Below are 15,434 nucleotides of genomic sequence, written 5' to 3'. Positions count from 1 at the left end.
GAGATAATTAACTCTGGGGAAAAAGAAAGAGTTGTACAAAAAGGGAAACGTGATTATATAGATGCTTACTACTAATCTTATCAGGTACAAAATTATATATGTGATTATTTAACTACAATTGGGAGATAGTTATTTTTAAGGTTGGAGGAAAGTGAGTGATTATGGTGTAAATCCTCATTTTCCATAGAAAAATTAATACATAATATCTTCGTATTTCAAAGGTTACCGTTATAAGCCTATTACTGAAGTATAAATAGCAAGAATCAAAGTTAAAAGGATTTTAAAGAATTGTACCTCAGTGTGGGAAGAGGACCTATATTTGACTTTACTCACTATGCACATTATTACTTAGATAAAAATGAAAATATATTTTTAAAAAGAGGCTTAATTAAAAGTCTTCTCAAGGGATGGTAAAAAGGAACCAAACCTTTTCTTCACAGACTGTGTTTACCGTTATTTCTTTATTCTTGTTTACTTCACACATGATGCCTTTTCCCTTCTTAGAACTTTAGATTTTACTGTATGATACTTAGTCAGTTAGTTATGAAAGTTTAAAACTTTGGTGAGAATGGGCTTGTAAATTTTTTTTTTTTTAAGTTTTGAAAACAGATTGAAGTTCTAAAAAGTGAGAAAAACTTTCTTTTGGTGAGAATATTTTAATTACTGACACTATTAAAAGTTAAAAATAAAGTAGTATTGATAGGAATAAACTTGTCCAGTGTTGATAAAGATTTTACTTGCAGAATTATTGTATTTGTGCACTTATAACATCGTCTTATTTTTATAAGGGTTTGTTTCCACAATGGGCCAAGAAGAGAACTTCTGAAAGTCTGTTGTGAGAATAATCATTTGAATTTCTATCTCATTCTACAGTTTGCTTTCATTATTATGTTGAAATTATTACTTGACTTTAAAGTTAGCCTCTAAATTATCCTTTCCATATCTTTTTTAGGTTAGGTAAAGGAGGATATTTTCTTAGCGTGGATTGCTGCCATTGGTAAGAACATGTCGTCCATCTTGCCGTTCACTCCGCCAGTTGTAAAGAGACTGCTGGGATGGAAGAAATCAGCTGGTGGGTCTGGAGGAGCAGGTGGAGGAGAGCAGAATGGACAGGAAGAGAAGTGGTGTGAGAAAGCAGTTAAAAGTTTGGTGAAGAAGCTAAAGAAAACAGGACGATTAGATGAGCTTGAGAAAGCCATCACCACTCAAAATTGTAATACTAAATGTGTTACCATACCAAGGTAAGTGGTGGTAGATCAGAAATTTGGTGGTCATACTGTTGAAAATTGCTTAGAGGAATCTGAAGGAAAGTCACTGAAATTTTGTTACTTTCACCTGTAAATAGTGATTATTAAAATATGACAGTTATTTTTAACCTGTCTTACTAATTTTGTTTCACTAGTTAAGACTTGTTCATTTTACAGATCATTTTCGTGAACAGTGAGAAGGTTTAATCAAGCAAAATAAAATACTTTGTATTAAGTTTTATCTTCACTGTCTTCATTTACCTTCATTGCCTAAATGCTTCATTTTATGTTATCCTAATTTCTGTGATTGAATGACATTTGAATCGATTCAAAGCTTTTTCTGTCACTAGTGCAGTAGTGACAGTTTTCTCCCCCTCTGTCAAAACTTCAGTCACTAAGGAGTTAAACATTGTCATGAATTTTACATAGTTTTTGTTTGAATTGTATCGTTACTTCCAAGAAAGAACAGTATATGAGGCGCCTTTGTAGATGTCATCGGTAGTTAGAACCTGTCTTGAAGACCTACCTCTTGTATTGGAAGATCTGTTTATTACTTAAGAGGTTGACGTTTTATTAGTGTAAATTTAATCATTTACAGATAAATACCACTGTCAGAAAGACTGTTTTTTTTTTTAAATAAAGTAGCAAGAGATTTTTAAGTGTTTCACTACTTTTTGTGTGCATTACAGGGTTTTTGGGAGTGTCAGCATATAGAATTTTCTAAAATGACTGTTTGCAGTGTCATACACATAGGCCAGCACATAGCACGCGAAAGCATTTTACTTCATCCTGACCTTTTTCCCGTGAGCTTTGGGAAAACACTCTGGATGCTTATTGATTATAGATCCCAGAATCACCAGCCTGTCTGCTTGCAAATACTAATAGTAGAATGTTTCCTGCCTTGTTTGGTAGATTAATTATGCATTTCTTTCATCTTGTTTCATGTGTGTCTTAAATAAGAGTTGCTTTTCTTGCTTTATTCTTTTGTTTTACAAATGCCTAGTGAGTGCCTGCTATGTGCAAGGGCACTGTTTCTAGGCACATGGGTCTACAGTGGTGAACAAAACGCAAAATTCCTGGCCTCCTGAGGGATAAATGTACACAAAAACAAGTGGGCAAGTTAATATAATTTGAGATGGTAATAAGTACAAAGAAGATAATAATTGAGGGATAAAAAAGCTGCTTTGGATTGGATTGTGTCACGCATTCTGAGCTTTGAGAAGTAGCAGCTAGCTGAGGGAAGAGTCTTCTAGCAGAGGAAGGAGCCATCGTAAAGACACTGAGGTGGGAAATAGCTTAGTGTATTGGAGGATTTAAAAGGAGCCCGGTAGAGATGGAGTCACACAGAATGAGTGCAAAACTTGGAAGGAGTCAGATCATGTAGGGCATCATAGGGCACCATGAGAGTTTGAATTTTAGTCTAAATATAATAGAAAGCAAATAAGGATTTTTTTTTTCTTTTTTTTTTTGAGGAAGGTTAGCCCTGAACTAACATCTGCCGCCAATCTTCCTCTTTTTGCTGAGGAAGACTAGCCCTGAGCTAACATCCGTGCCCATCTTCCTCTGCTTTATATGTGGGACGCCTACCACAGCATGGTTTGCCAAGCAGTGCCCTGTCTGCATCCGGGATCCAAACTGGCCAACCCCGGGCCACCGAAGCAGAATGTGCGCACTTAACCGCTGCGCCACCGGGCCGGCCCCCATTTTAATGAATTTTTTTATTTAAATCTATTTTTAAAGGTTTTTTACATTTTACAGAGATCACTTTGGCTGTTGGAGACAAGTGGTGAGAGGGATAGTGGGAGTGTGTGTGTCTTTGTGTGTCTTTGTGTGTGTGTATGTTAGACTGGATGGTGGATCTGGAAGCAGGGAAATCAGGAGGCTATTAAAGTAGTCTAAATGAGAGACGCTGGCAGCTGGACTGGGCTGCCGGCTGTGCTAAACGTGAAGTGGACGGTTTTGGATGGAAGTAGAACTGACAGGACTTGCTGACGAATTGGCTAAGAATAAGTCAAGCTATGTTTTTTAATTTTTCGTTGTTTTATGCCCTGTATTTGAGTTCAGTAAACTTGATTAAATACCCACTACCTGTATGATACGCTCTTCCTCACTGGCATTAAATACAGTCTTTGTTCTTGAGTTGTTTACTCAAGGGATTTAAACTTTAAAAAATAAAAAAGGTAATTTCGTAAGGTGCAGTAGGTGTTATGAAATATGTGTGCTCAGGGAGCTGTGTCCAGAGGACGGGAACTTTGCCTACTCGGTGGCTTCTGGAAAGTTTCTTTCTGGAGAAGGATTGTTCCCTTTGTTGAATCTTGATGGATGTAAAGGAGGAATTTAGTCAAGAGAAGTCCGATTCATCCAGAGTGTCACTGTAGTGTTGAGGGTGCGATGGTAGGGGAGGACTGGTGAGGGGGTCTAGTGTCCTGGGAGTGTGAAGTGGGAGATGGAACACGCCAGGAGTGAGTCTGTGTAGTAGTAAGGAGCCGCAGCCTGCCGAGCTGGGGAGTTCACGCTGAACCCACGTGGCTGGGTGAGGGTGGAGTCATCGAAGAGTCTTAGGTGAAGGAGACTCTCAGGTCAGATTAATTTAAGTCCGACATCTGGCTGCAGTGAGGAGGATGGGGGTGAGACTCCCAGGTGTGCGGGCAGGGAGATCAGTTGGTGTGTTTGTCTCTCTCGTCAAGGGGAGCTCTGTGGTCCAGTAAGACCTGGAGGCACTTTTTTGCCCAGCTTCATCTAAGGCTCACACTGCCGCTGCAGTAAGCTTACTGACGGAGCAGAGCCCGAGAGTAGAGCTGTGCAGCCCTGTCCTTCAGGTCGCAACCGGATGATTACAATTTACAGATGTGGGTATTTAAACTGTGGAGGTCACTTTAGTCAAATTTCTTTTCCTTATTTTCCGTGCTTCCTTTTACAGCCTATTTTAGAGATTTTTCATCTTCTAGGGCTTTTTATCAAAATTTTTTTCTACCCTTTCACCTGACTAATGAAGTGAAGTGATGGTTGTCCATTACCTTGTTTTTCACTAGAAACTTGCTTGTCTAACTTGGTGTTTTTCTATATTGCAAGAAATGTAGATTTGTTAATATTGTTACCAAAAATTTAAGCTCCTCACGCTGTAGTTTGTGTCATATATTTTATAAAGTTTGCTTTGCTTGTAGTGGTAGAACAGTTATATTGTGTCAGATTATTACTCATTTCTTTACTGCTAAATATCCTTAAACATTCAGTCAGCTCTTTTTATGGAGACTGTAAAGGGTCGGGGAATGGGAGTGAAAAAGGTCCATTATGGATAAACCAGTCCATAGTTTAAACAAAATTATTTAAAATCGGATGCAAAATGGATTTAATGTGAGCTTATTTACTTAAAATTGCAAGTACGTTGTTAATAAAATACCTTAAGGTTTTATAAACCTAAAAATACAAATAACTTCAATTGATGGAGAACTTGAAACATAAATTACTTAATTTTTTAAAGTGGTACGTGTTTTCTGTTAAAATACCTGTTTAATTAACTCTTAACAGAGTTTCCTCCCCTCCACCCTCCACCCCCTAATGTTAGAGTGGGACTTAGACTTAGAGTGGGACTAAACCCGGCTTTCTGTCCCGGCTGCCCCCTCACGTAACTGCTCTGCCTTCATTGCTTTGTCTTTGAAGGTTAGAAGCTGTAGTTACACACATACGTCACTGCTCCCTTCCCAGTGTTGTACGTCGTGACGCAAAGGGATTCATGAGTGGAACTTACCCTGTGAAGCTGCACTAAGCTGAGTAGTATAAATACAGTTTCACAAAGGTTTTCCACCTCAAGCATTTTTGAGACTGAGGACTGGAAGACAACTCCGTCGTAAAATCAGAATGACAATTGATATTTAGGTAATGAACCAATCACAAGAAGAAGAAACTGGCTTTCAGGTCATATTATCTGCAATAAACCAAAATCGAAACTGCAGTGGGCATGGAGACTCTGTAAAGTTAAAAAGGCAAGTGGCTGGGGGTCTAAAATGGCAATTTTATATCTCTTATATATAAATATGTAGAAATACAGAATTTATTTTCACAAACATAAATTATAAGGGCTTTACTAAGGTGGCTCTTTGACCAAGTAATCACATTTTTCATCTTTCATCCTAAGGAAACAGTCAAGAATATAGTCAAAGATTTCTGTTCATTTTGGTGTAGTATATAATAGCAAAGAATTAGACAAAACACCGTTCTAACCCGTGGTTTCCTTACCTCTGATAATAAGGGAAATCTACCAACTCATTTTATTCCAGAATTGAACAAGAATAGTAACAAAAGTTTATACCAATCTTACTTATAAAAATAGATGCAAAAATTATAAATAAAATATCAGAAACTAGAAATATTAAAAATAAAACCACAAAATCATGACTATGTAAGGTGTATTGCAGGAATGCAAGTATGTTTCAACTACAGGAAATCTATTAGTATGAGATACTTCATATTCATATTTAAGAAGGAATCTGATCTTGATGGATCTAGCAAGAGCTTTCTATAAAATTCGAGTTTTATTCACGTTAACAGATTAGAAATAGGGTTTTCTTAACTTGATGAAACGTACTTCTAAAAATGTTAACACTTAATCATGAAACTTGGGAGAGAAATATACCAAATTGTTAATAGTGGTTATTAGTGGATGACCTAAAGGAAGAGATGTCCTATGATTTTTTCCTAATATTTATATATAAAAGTATGTTTTACTTTTATAGTCAGCACAATTAAATGTTTCAGTAGGATTTTTGGACTATTTTTGTCTTTTTTTATCCTTTCAAGTCAATTTTTCTGTTAAAGGGCAATTATATTTTCTTAATTTTTTTTAAAAGTGTATATATATTCATATTCATATCCGCTTTTGTCTTCAAAAAGTATGTTCCTTAAAAACAAAGTAGTATGTGTATATGATTCAAAAATCAGCCACAGATTATACAGTGGAAAAATGTCTCCGTCCCACCTCTATTGTCACCCATCTCGTCACCCAGTTTTCCTCTTCAGAGATAATTGTATTACTAGTGTCTTAGGTATCCTTTCAGGATAATATGTTTCTTTTTAATGCTGTCACTAACATTTGGGTTTTGTTTTCCATTGTCTGTGTTTTTAAACAGAGTAATTAAGTAAACTTTATGCAGATTGTCAACTTTTATTTCGGACTCCGTATTCCTACCCTTTAACTTCTCTGGGTGACTTAAGAAGAACTAAAGAGAAGTCTTTTTAAACCCAAACCATAGTATCCTTCAATTCTTCTTAAATTACTGCTTTTTTCATTATTTCAAAAGAGAATAAGGATAATTCTCTCTCTCTCCTCTTTACGTAGATACAGATGATGTGTCTGTATATCCGTGTGTGTTTCATAATATGTATGCAGTACTCTAATAGAACTTTGAATTTGAAGTTTGACCTGTTTTTGAGTCAGCTTCTTCACTGCTGTTGAGTGTGGATCTTGGAGCATGTGACTGTACTTTTTACTGTTTCCTCATTTGTGAAAGGGCATTGTGGTATTATCTGAGTACTTTCAAAGTACTATTTTTGGGTTGTTTGAAATAATGTAATTGAAGTTTGTAAGCTATGAAGCGCTATAACCATGAATATGGTTTATTTGAAATATTCACATGTACTCCGTGTCTTCATTTTCTTCCAGTTTTTCTAAGAGAACTCACATTAAATTGTAGGTATTAAATTCTATTGTCTGTCTTTGCTCAGTGAGAGTTTTTGCCAGGCTGCATTGTGTTATGCATAATATAGTTTATTCAAATGTATAACATTTATTCATAAAATCAATCAGAACAATGAATATTTTTATAAATGCAAATTAGAACTTTGAGATTATGGGTGATAGCTACCTTTTATCAGCCTCAGCATCCCATTTGTCGTTTTCTTTATGTTCTGTGTATAATTTGTGAAAGCTCTTCTGATGAGGTTTAGGGTCTTGTGAAACACAGTTTGAAAGACACTTGGTGAGACCCTTAACCTTTATCTGGTGCCAGCATTTATAGTTGTATTTTTTGAGAGAGCTCCTGGTATTCAAAGCCCTTTTGTGTATTCTTACATAGGACATTTTTATCACTTAGCTTTTCAGAGGAAACGTTCACCTGCTCCAGGACCTTTGTCCCTTTATAAAGTTAGTGAATTATACCCAGATTAATCAGTCTCTAATTTTAACATTTAACACCTCATGCAGTAAGCAACATCCCCACTTTTCTTGTCCCATTAATGTAATGTTTAGGTTCTTTTTTTTTTAAAGATTGGCACCTGAGCTAACATCTGTTGCCAATCTTTCTTTTTTTATCCTGCTTCTTCTCCCCAAAGTCCCCCAGTATGTAGTTATATATTCTAGTTGTAGGTCCTTCTGGTTGTGCTATGTGGGATGCCGCCTTAGCATGGCTTGATGAGCAGTGCCATGTCTGCGCCCAGGATCCGAACCGGCAAAACCCTGGGCAGCTGAAGCGGAGTGCATGCTTGAACTTCACTACTCGGTTACAGGGCTGGCCCCTGTATTGGCTTTAAAGAATAAGTTTATCAAGCTAACTAAAATAATAGGTATTTAAAAAATTGCAACCGTCTTTTGTTTTCTTGGCATCCTTGGTCTGTTTCTAATCTTATCTGGAACCGTTCCAGCTTGCCCAGATATTCCTGTGGGACTAACCCCATTCTGGGAAGATCATTATTACTGAGGGCAACGTTTAACCATACTGTTTACTCCTTCTTTCTGTCTTGTGGTAGGGTGTTTCAGGCCTATGTGGTCCCCACGGGTGATAGAAGTAAATGTACTACTATCTAAGGAACCTGAAATAAACAATACCACACATGAAATGTGCAGATGGAAAATAATAGTAAAACACTAGTTTAGGATATCCTGCAATGTTATACTAAAATGACTGGATCCCACGTGTCTCTTATGCTCTGTTGTTTTCAGTTCTTTTCTTCTTTCACTTAGAATATTTTCTATTGGCCTAACTTTGAGTGTCCTGATTCTGTTTTGTGCTGTATCCCAGTCTACTGTTACACACATCCAGTAAATTCTTAATTTCAAATATTATATTTTTCAGTTTTAGTATGTTCCTTTTAGTATGGAGAATATATATTGAAATCATCCATTTTTTAAAAATTTTCTTGAATATATTTATAATAGTTATTTTAAAGTCCGTGTCTGCCAACTCTAATATCTCAGTCGTCTGTTGGCCTGCTTCTATTATTGTCTGTTCATTCTTTCAGTTATCACTCACGTTTTCCCTGCCTCTTCATATACTATGTAATTTTTATTGTATGCCATATATTGTATCTAAGAGAATTGTGGATGCTGCGAATGATGCCTTCCCCAAAGAGTATTTGACTTTTCCTGTGTCAGGTAGATAGAGAGGCTGATCACCTTAATCTAATCAGGGATTGACCTGGGTTGGGGCTTCGTTGCCATTTTAATTTGATGTAGTCTATTGCTGGCTCAGTCCTTTTCCGTGATTAGGGCTCTCCTGGAATTTTGATTGAAAGCCTGGCGGCATCTACTCCCTCAAAAACTGGAGTTGAGGGCGGCGTTCACTTCTGCCCTTCTTTCCATAGTTTGAGTTTGGCTCTTGAGCCTCCTCTTGTTTGCAGCTTTAAAATCTCGCAAACATCTTTAAGGGAGGTGACTCTTGTGGTTGTCAAAAGTTCTATTTTGTTTTCTTCAGTAGAGTTTCTCTTCCCAGGCCAAGCCGGATTCCCAGCATGTACCTAGAATCTGCAAATGACCCCAGGGTTGGAAGTGGCAGGCAGTTGTCAGTTCACCTGGAAGGTGTTCTTTCTTCCTACAATTTTAGTTTATCTGGATCTCATTACTTTAATAGCTGTCTGTTGTTTTTGAACAAGTTTAGTTTATCTTTTTCTCCCTAGTTTTTACAACAGGAACATTGGCCTGCTATGACCTGCTTATATCTTACCTGGAAGTAGAACTGTAACAGAATGCTTGAATGGGAACTCTTCTGGTATTTATTCAGAGACCCCAAATCTGAGAACAATAGATTGCAAGTAACCTACATTCAAAATTGAAGTGCTATACCGTTTATGCAGGAGTTGCAGAAACGATATCCAGTTAACACATCACTCAACTCTAGGCTATATGAATAAAATATAAGAGTTCGTGAGAGGAGCCTCAAACGAGAACTTCCTTGGAGAGAGTAGTGTACACTGTGGCATTTCCCCTTTCTTCATCCAAATTGAGGAGCTTCAGGAGAACTTCTTTGACATGCTTGTGCTGCTGAGGTTTGGGAGATAAATGGACTGGTCCCTGACTTCAACCTGAAAAAGGCTAAAAAGCGAGACCAGCTGGAGCTGCTTTTGCATCAGTAGAATGAAGAAAGGGCACAGTGGGAATGGCCTGCACGTTCAGGGTTTGATGGGTCAAAGATAGAAGAATTTTCTCATAGGCCGGGTATACTTTACTAAGGTAGTTGAAGTTAACTTGTCTTGAAAGGATCAAGAGGCCTGCTTTGGAGAGTCAAAATGACCCAAGCAGACCACCTAGAGAAGTTTTGCATCAGGAACTAACTGTGGGTAAGAGAGGCAGTGTTTGGGCTTCTGACCTTCAAAGGACCTCACCGCCACATTACTGTCACATCAGATTTCAGATTTCAATCAAATCAGCCCTATAAGGCTGTTTGTTCCCTTTTCCTCTAAAACCCCCTCTTCCTACTGTTCCAGAACCTACAGGGCCCTTAAAAGTAACAGCTGGAGAGTCTTGGAGGAGATGAACTTAGCAAAATTGAATGAGAAAATAAAGTTTTTACTTAGATCAGGGTAAAATTTTTAATTTCTGACAAGAGATTTATTGTTAATATATGTATCTGGGAATGACTAGAACAACCATGGGATCTTGTTGAGATTTTAGCAGAAAGGAGGGAGGCAGTTTGACAAGGGCTTGTTTGAGGGTAAAGATAGAGGAGACAGAGGAGCTCACCAAGTCCAGCTTGTTGAATAAGCTGTCTGTATTATACTTTTGAAAACTTGGGAATCCAAATTTAGTGGTGCTGGGACAGGTAGACTATATGGAGAGAATGGAAGGATGTTACATGCTGTGCATGAAATACATACCATTTTTTAGCAAAACAGAATATTTTTTCTAAACACAAAATATTTGACCATGATACCTATTAAATTATCCAATGATGCTTTGTTTTCAAAGAGACTATTTTATTACAACTAGGGTTTTCTTCTATTACCTTAATATTTTTTCCCTTGAACTGTTAGATCAGTCTTTATTCTCAAAATCCAGCGTTACTTTAGCTCTGCTTTTGGGTTATTATGGGAAGTACTGTGAAATGATAGTCTTGAGGCTCTTAGGAAACTATGTTCATGAACAGTACTTAAATTAAAACTGAAATATATAAGATTTTCTAAGTCCTTCATCTCAGACCTTTTCTTTTATGAACTTTGATTATCTTTATGGCTTTGTATGTATGTAAGAGGATATAATTTCTCCCTAACTTGGTTTGCTCCAAGTTTGGTAGGCCAGTGGGGATGAGGGGGAGAAGGGAGGCTGTGTTTGTGTTAAGGACGATGTGAAAGTTCAGAGTTAGATACTTGAACAAAAATTGATAATGAAAAGTAAGTAACTTAAAAGAATTGTTTCCCCATAGTTTTTATGTGATGACTTATATAATTGGCATTAACAGGTATAAATAATGCATTAGTCTATGTACATTACCTAGACATTTTAACCTCTACTTGTAAAAGCACACTGTCAACTTCAAAGTGTCATAGTTGATTTTTATTTTGTAGGATGCTAATGTTTTAAATTGTCAAATTAAAAAAACCTTTCTTTACAACCAAATACAGGCATCACAAAAATGTGTGACTTAAAAAGTTTTGAGTTTTTACAGAACTCTGTTCTGTATTGCAATCCTTGTTTTATGTTTTATGCATTTAATTTAAAAGATTGGAATGACATGTATTTATAGTTTGTGTTAGGATTTCTTTTGTCATTTGGGATATTTTTTTAATTTTTAAAAACAGAATGTATGTTAAAATAAAGTTAGAAAATTCAAAAATTATTAACATTATTAAACATTTGAACATTATTAAAATAAATATTTCTGAGCCCATTTTAATGTTAACTTTTTTTAAAGTAAAAAGTTTCTACTTTGGGAAGGACTTGGAATATTTTGAGTAACTATTTTTAAAATTGATACTTAAATCTTTTCAATGATCTAGACTATTTTATTTATGTGGGAGATATTTTGTTTTTTTTCAAAGACAGTAGAACCATCTAGCAAGATCTCAAAGTAGTGTTTTCAACGTAACATTTAGAGGTAAAGATGAAAAATTTTTTTCAGTCATTATCCAGTCCTTCCTTCTGCTTCTAAGAAGAGCTGTACCAAACCAAAGAAGAATAAGAGTGTCAGTTTTATTCTCATAGGACTCTTAACCATGGAAATTCTGTTGTCTCCCCCATTTTAATTTGGAAGTGGCTCTCCCAATTTACTTGCCCAGAGAATGTTTTTTTCTTGAGAAAAATGACTCTTATAGTAAAATATCCAGAGTTTATAATTAAGCACATTTTATAAGTGTTTTACTTACCAGGGATACTATTCTAAAGTTACTGTTTTAGTTTTGTTTTGCTATGTTTTTATTACTTGTTTCTTTTTTTACTTTATTTCCTGTTTCTCATAACTATATAAGAGGCAGAATAGTGTTGGTAATTAAGAATGCAGCCTCTTTCCCTGCCACCTGCTGACTCTATGACCTTAGGTATGTTACTCTATCTTTGTGCTTTTGTTACCTCATTTGTCAAATGGGAATAATACTGCTTATTTCATGAGATGTTGGAGGATTAAGTGGTTTAATATGTATAAGGCTTAGTGTTATGTCTGCTACGCAGTAAGTGTTTAATCAGTGTGAACTATATGTGGGATGGATCCCTCCCCAAGTTTGATTTTGATATGAGACTGATGAAGCCAAACATGTACCAAGAGAGCATGAAAAAGATTATTGCTCGTATAATTAGGCTTTTTGGGGAAAGCAGGGCAGGCTCCCAAGCTGGTCCATAGATGATTTGAGAGATTAGTGATAGGAGATATGGGGCTAGGGTGACAGTTTTCTGCACTCGTGTGTGTGCCCAAGCTTGCCTCATTTACAATTCCCACCAGCACCAAAGGAGGGAGCACCTGGGATTCCTCATCAACTTGCTGAGATTTGAGACAGGAGATGAGGGCATGGTGGGGCTTGAAACTGTCAGCAGTCAAATAATCAAAAGTGGAGTCAAATTCCTCATTAAACTCAAGCAGGATAAATGAAAAGAAAACCACACCTAGATGCGTCATAGTCAAACCCATGAAAGAGAAAATCTTGAAAGGAGCCAGTGAAAGACGACGGTACAAACAATTGGAATGATATGAATGACATGTGACTTTTCGTCAGAAGCAAGGGGGTCAGAAGATTATAAAATGACATCTCTGAAGTGCTGACGTCAAGAAGCCTTAACCATAAATGGGTATCTGCTTAATAAAAAAGCTTCAAAATACATGTAGTAAAACTTGGTAGAATTAATGCGTCAAAATTACAAAGCCACAATTCTAGTTGGAGAGTTCAGTTAGACCAAAAAGATCATTAAGACATAGAAGATCTGAATTACGCTATTAACCACCTACTTGATATTTATAGAATACTAAATTCAACATCAGTATAATACATAGTCTTTTTTCAAGTGCTATGGTAACCTCACCAGGAAAGACCAAGGCACAAGTCTCAATAAATTTTAAAAGATTGAAATCAACAGACTATGTTCTTTGTCAACAATAGAATAAAATTAGAAATCAATACCAATAAGACAGCTATTAAAAAATGGAAAGTAAACAACACAATTCTTTGACCCATGGGTTATTTAGGAAAAAAACATGAGAGAAATTAGAATATATTTTAAACTAAATGATAATGAAATTACAACATATCAAATATGTGGGATGCAGCTAAAATAGTGCTTAAAGGGAAATTTATAGCTTTAAATAAACTAGAAAAACTGCCTAAGACTTCACCCAAGAAACTAGGAAAAAAGATAAAAGAAAATGGAAAATAAATAGGAGAAATAATAAAAAGAACAAAAATCAATGACCAGAAAGGAGACAACAGAGATAATTAACAGCCAAAAGCTGGTTCTTTAGATCAATAAAATTGATAAACTCCTGTTAGACTAATGGAGAAAAAGAGAGAGAGAGAGCCTATAACCATAAGTTACCTATGTCAGAAATGAAAGGGGAAGTATCATGCTAGATTCTACAGACATGAAAAGTATAATATGCATCTATTTTAAACAGCTTTATGCCATTAAATTTGTAATGGTCAAATTTCTTAAAAAATATTACCCCAGCTGCTGCAAGAAGAAATGGAAAATTTGGATAGACCTGTATCAGTTAAAGAAATTTAATTTATAATCAGAATCTTTGCCACAAAGAAAACTCCAGGTCCAGGTGGTTTTACTGGTAAATTCAAATATTTGAGCAAGAAGTAATGTCAGTGCTACAGAAACTCAGGAAAAAAAAAGATAGAAATTTTATAAGCCTAACATAACACTGATACCAAAACCTGACAAAGATGGCAAGAAAAGAAGAAAATATACAGATTAATATTTGTCATGAATACAGCTGAAAAAAATTGTTAAAATATACTCCAGCAATATACAAAAATAAGAATACATCATGAATGAATGAGATTTATCCTAACAATGCAAGGTTAGTTTATAATGTTCAAAAATTAATCAATGTAGGGGCCTGCCTGGTGGCATAGTGGTGGTTAGGTTTGCATGCTCCACTTCGGCAGCCCAGGGTTCACAGGTTCGGATCCCAGGCACGGACCTACATACTACTCATCAGGCCATGCTGTGGCTACATGCCACACACAAAATGGAAGAAGATTGGCACAGATGTTAGGTCAGCCACAGTCTTCCTCAAGCAAAAAGAGGAAGATTGGCAACAGATGTTAGCTCAGGGCCAGTCTTCCTCACCAGAAACAAAAGAAAAGAAAACAAAAAGCAAAACACGTAATTCACTGAACCAACAAAGGAGAAAAACTGTAAGATCACCTCACTTGGTTAAAAACATTTGACAAAATTCATCATCCATTCATGATAAGCATTCCCAGCAAACTAGAAATGTAAAGAGATTTACATAGTCTGATAAAGGGTGTTTAAGAAAAACCAACAACTAAGAATATACTTAATCATAAAATATTATGTTTTCCTTTAGGTCGGAAACAGGTCAAGGAGGTGCATCTTGTGTCTTCAGTTTGTTATTTTAGTGGAGGACCTAGCTAGTGCAGTGAGTCAGGAAAATTAAATACAAAAGGCAGAAAGATCTGGAAGCATGGATCAAAACTTTTGCTTTTTGTAGACAACATGATTATGTAAGAAACCTTAAGGAATCTACAAAAACAGCCAGTAAAGCACATGAGTAAATTTAGCAAGGCTGCTCTTTACAGGTTCAATGTATAAAAATGAGTTGTATTTTCATAAATATTAACAGAAAACAAGTGGAAGTGATATTAAGAAAACAATTCTAGGACCAGCCCCGGTGGCCTAATAGTTCAGCGCACTCTGCTTTGATGGCCTGGGTCCGGTTCCTGGTATGGACCTATGTCACTGTTAGTGGCTGTGCTGTGCTGGTGGCCCACAGACTATAAAAGAGAGGAAGATTGGCACTGATGTTAGCTCAGGGCAAATCTTCCTCAGAAAAAAATCAAAACAAAACAATTGTATGAATAGTAGCATCAGTAAAATTCAAATACTTAGGAATACATTTTTTTTAAAGACACTCAAGGTCTCTGCACTGAAATTTGAAAACCTTGATGAGAGAAATTATAGAAGACTAAGCCAGTTAGAGAATTCTCCTTCTCCTATAGCCAGATATGCTTTTACCAGACTCACATTCCCTCAGATAACTATTATAAACTCTGCATAAAATTAAAAACATAGAGCGCTAGAGAGTAAACAAAAATAGACATATTTTGGAGGGGATTTGACACTTGGAAGAGGGGAATGGTGTGGGATGAATTTTCTGTTTTTGTATAGATTTTGTCTGTGTAAAATATGCAGGGTAGCTAAAATTTGAACACAAAATCCACTGTTGTTCTGTTCTAAAGAACCAGAGGTCGGAGTTTGGGACAACCACAGCTGCTGAAGAGAGGGGAGAGTTCTAGCAGGGAGAG

General features: G+C 36.2%; 1 protein-coding gene across 11 annotated transcripts in view; it reads left to right on the top strand.

Moving 5' to 3' along the window:
• Nucleotides 1–15,434, top strand: part of SMAD2 (SMAD family member 2) — an 87,240-nt gene that overhangs the window by 23,833 nt on the left and 47,973 nt on the right. For all 11 annotated transcript variants that reach the window (XM_070630112.1, XM_070630120.1, XM_070630115.1 and 8 more), the window contains one exon: nucleotides 953–1,241. In XM_070630112.1, coding sequence (XP_070486213.1) covers nucleotides 1,006–1,241 — 236 coding nt within the window. In that variant the 5' untranslated portion in view covers nucleotides 953–1,005. The remainder of the gene's footprint in view (nucleotides 1–952; nucleotides 1,242–15,434) is intronic.

This window comes from Equus przewalskii, chromosome 7 (genome assembly GCF_037783145.1).
Source record: "Equus przewalskii isolate Varuska chromosome 7, EquPr2, whole genome shotgun sequence".
NCBI classification, from domain to species: Eukaryota; Metazoa; Chordata; class Mammalia; order Perissodactyla; family Equidae; genus Equus; species Equus przewalskii.
Note: the sequence above shows the minus strand (reverse complement) of the source record. Positions and strands in the feature narration are given on the sequence as shown.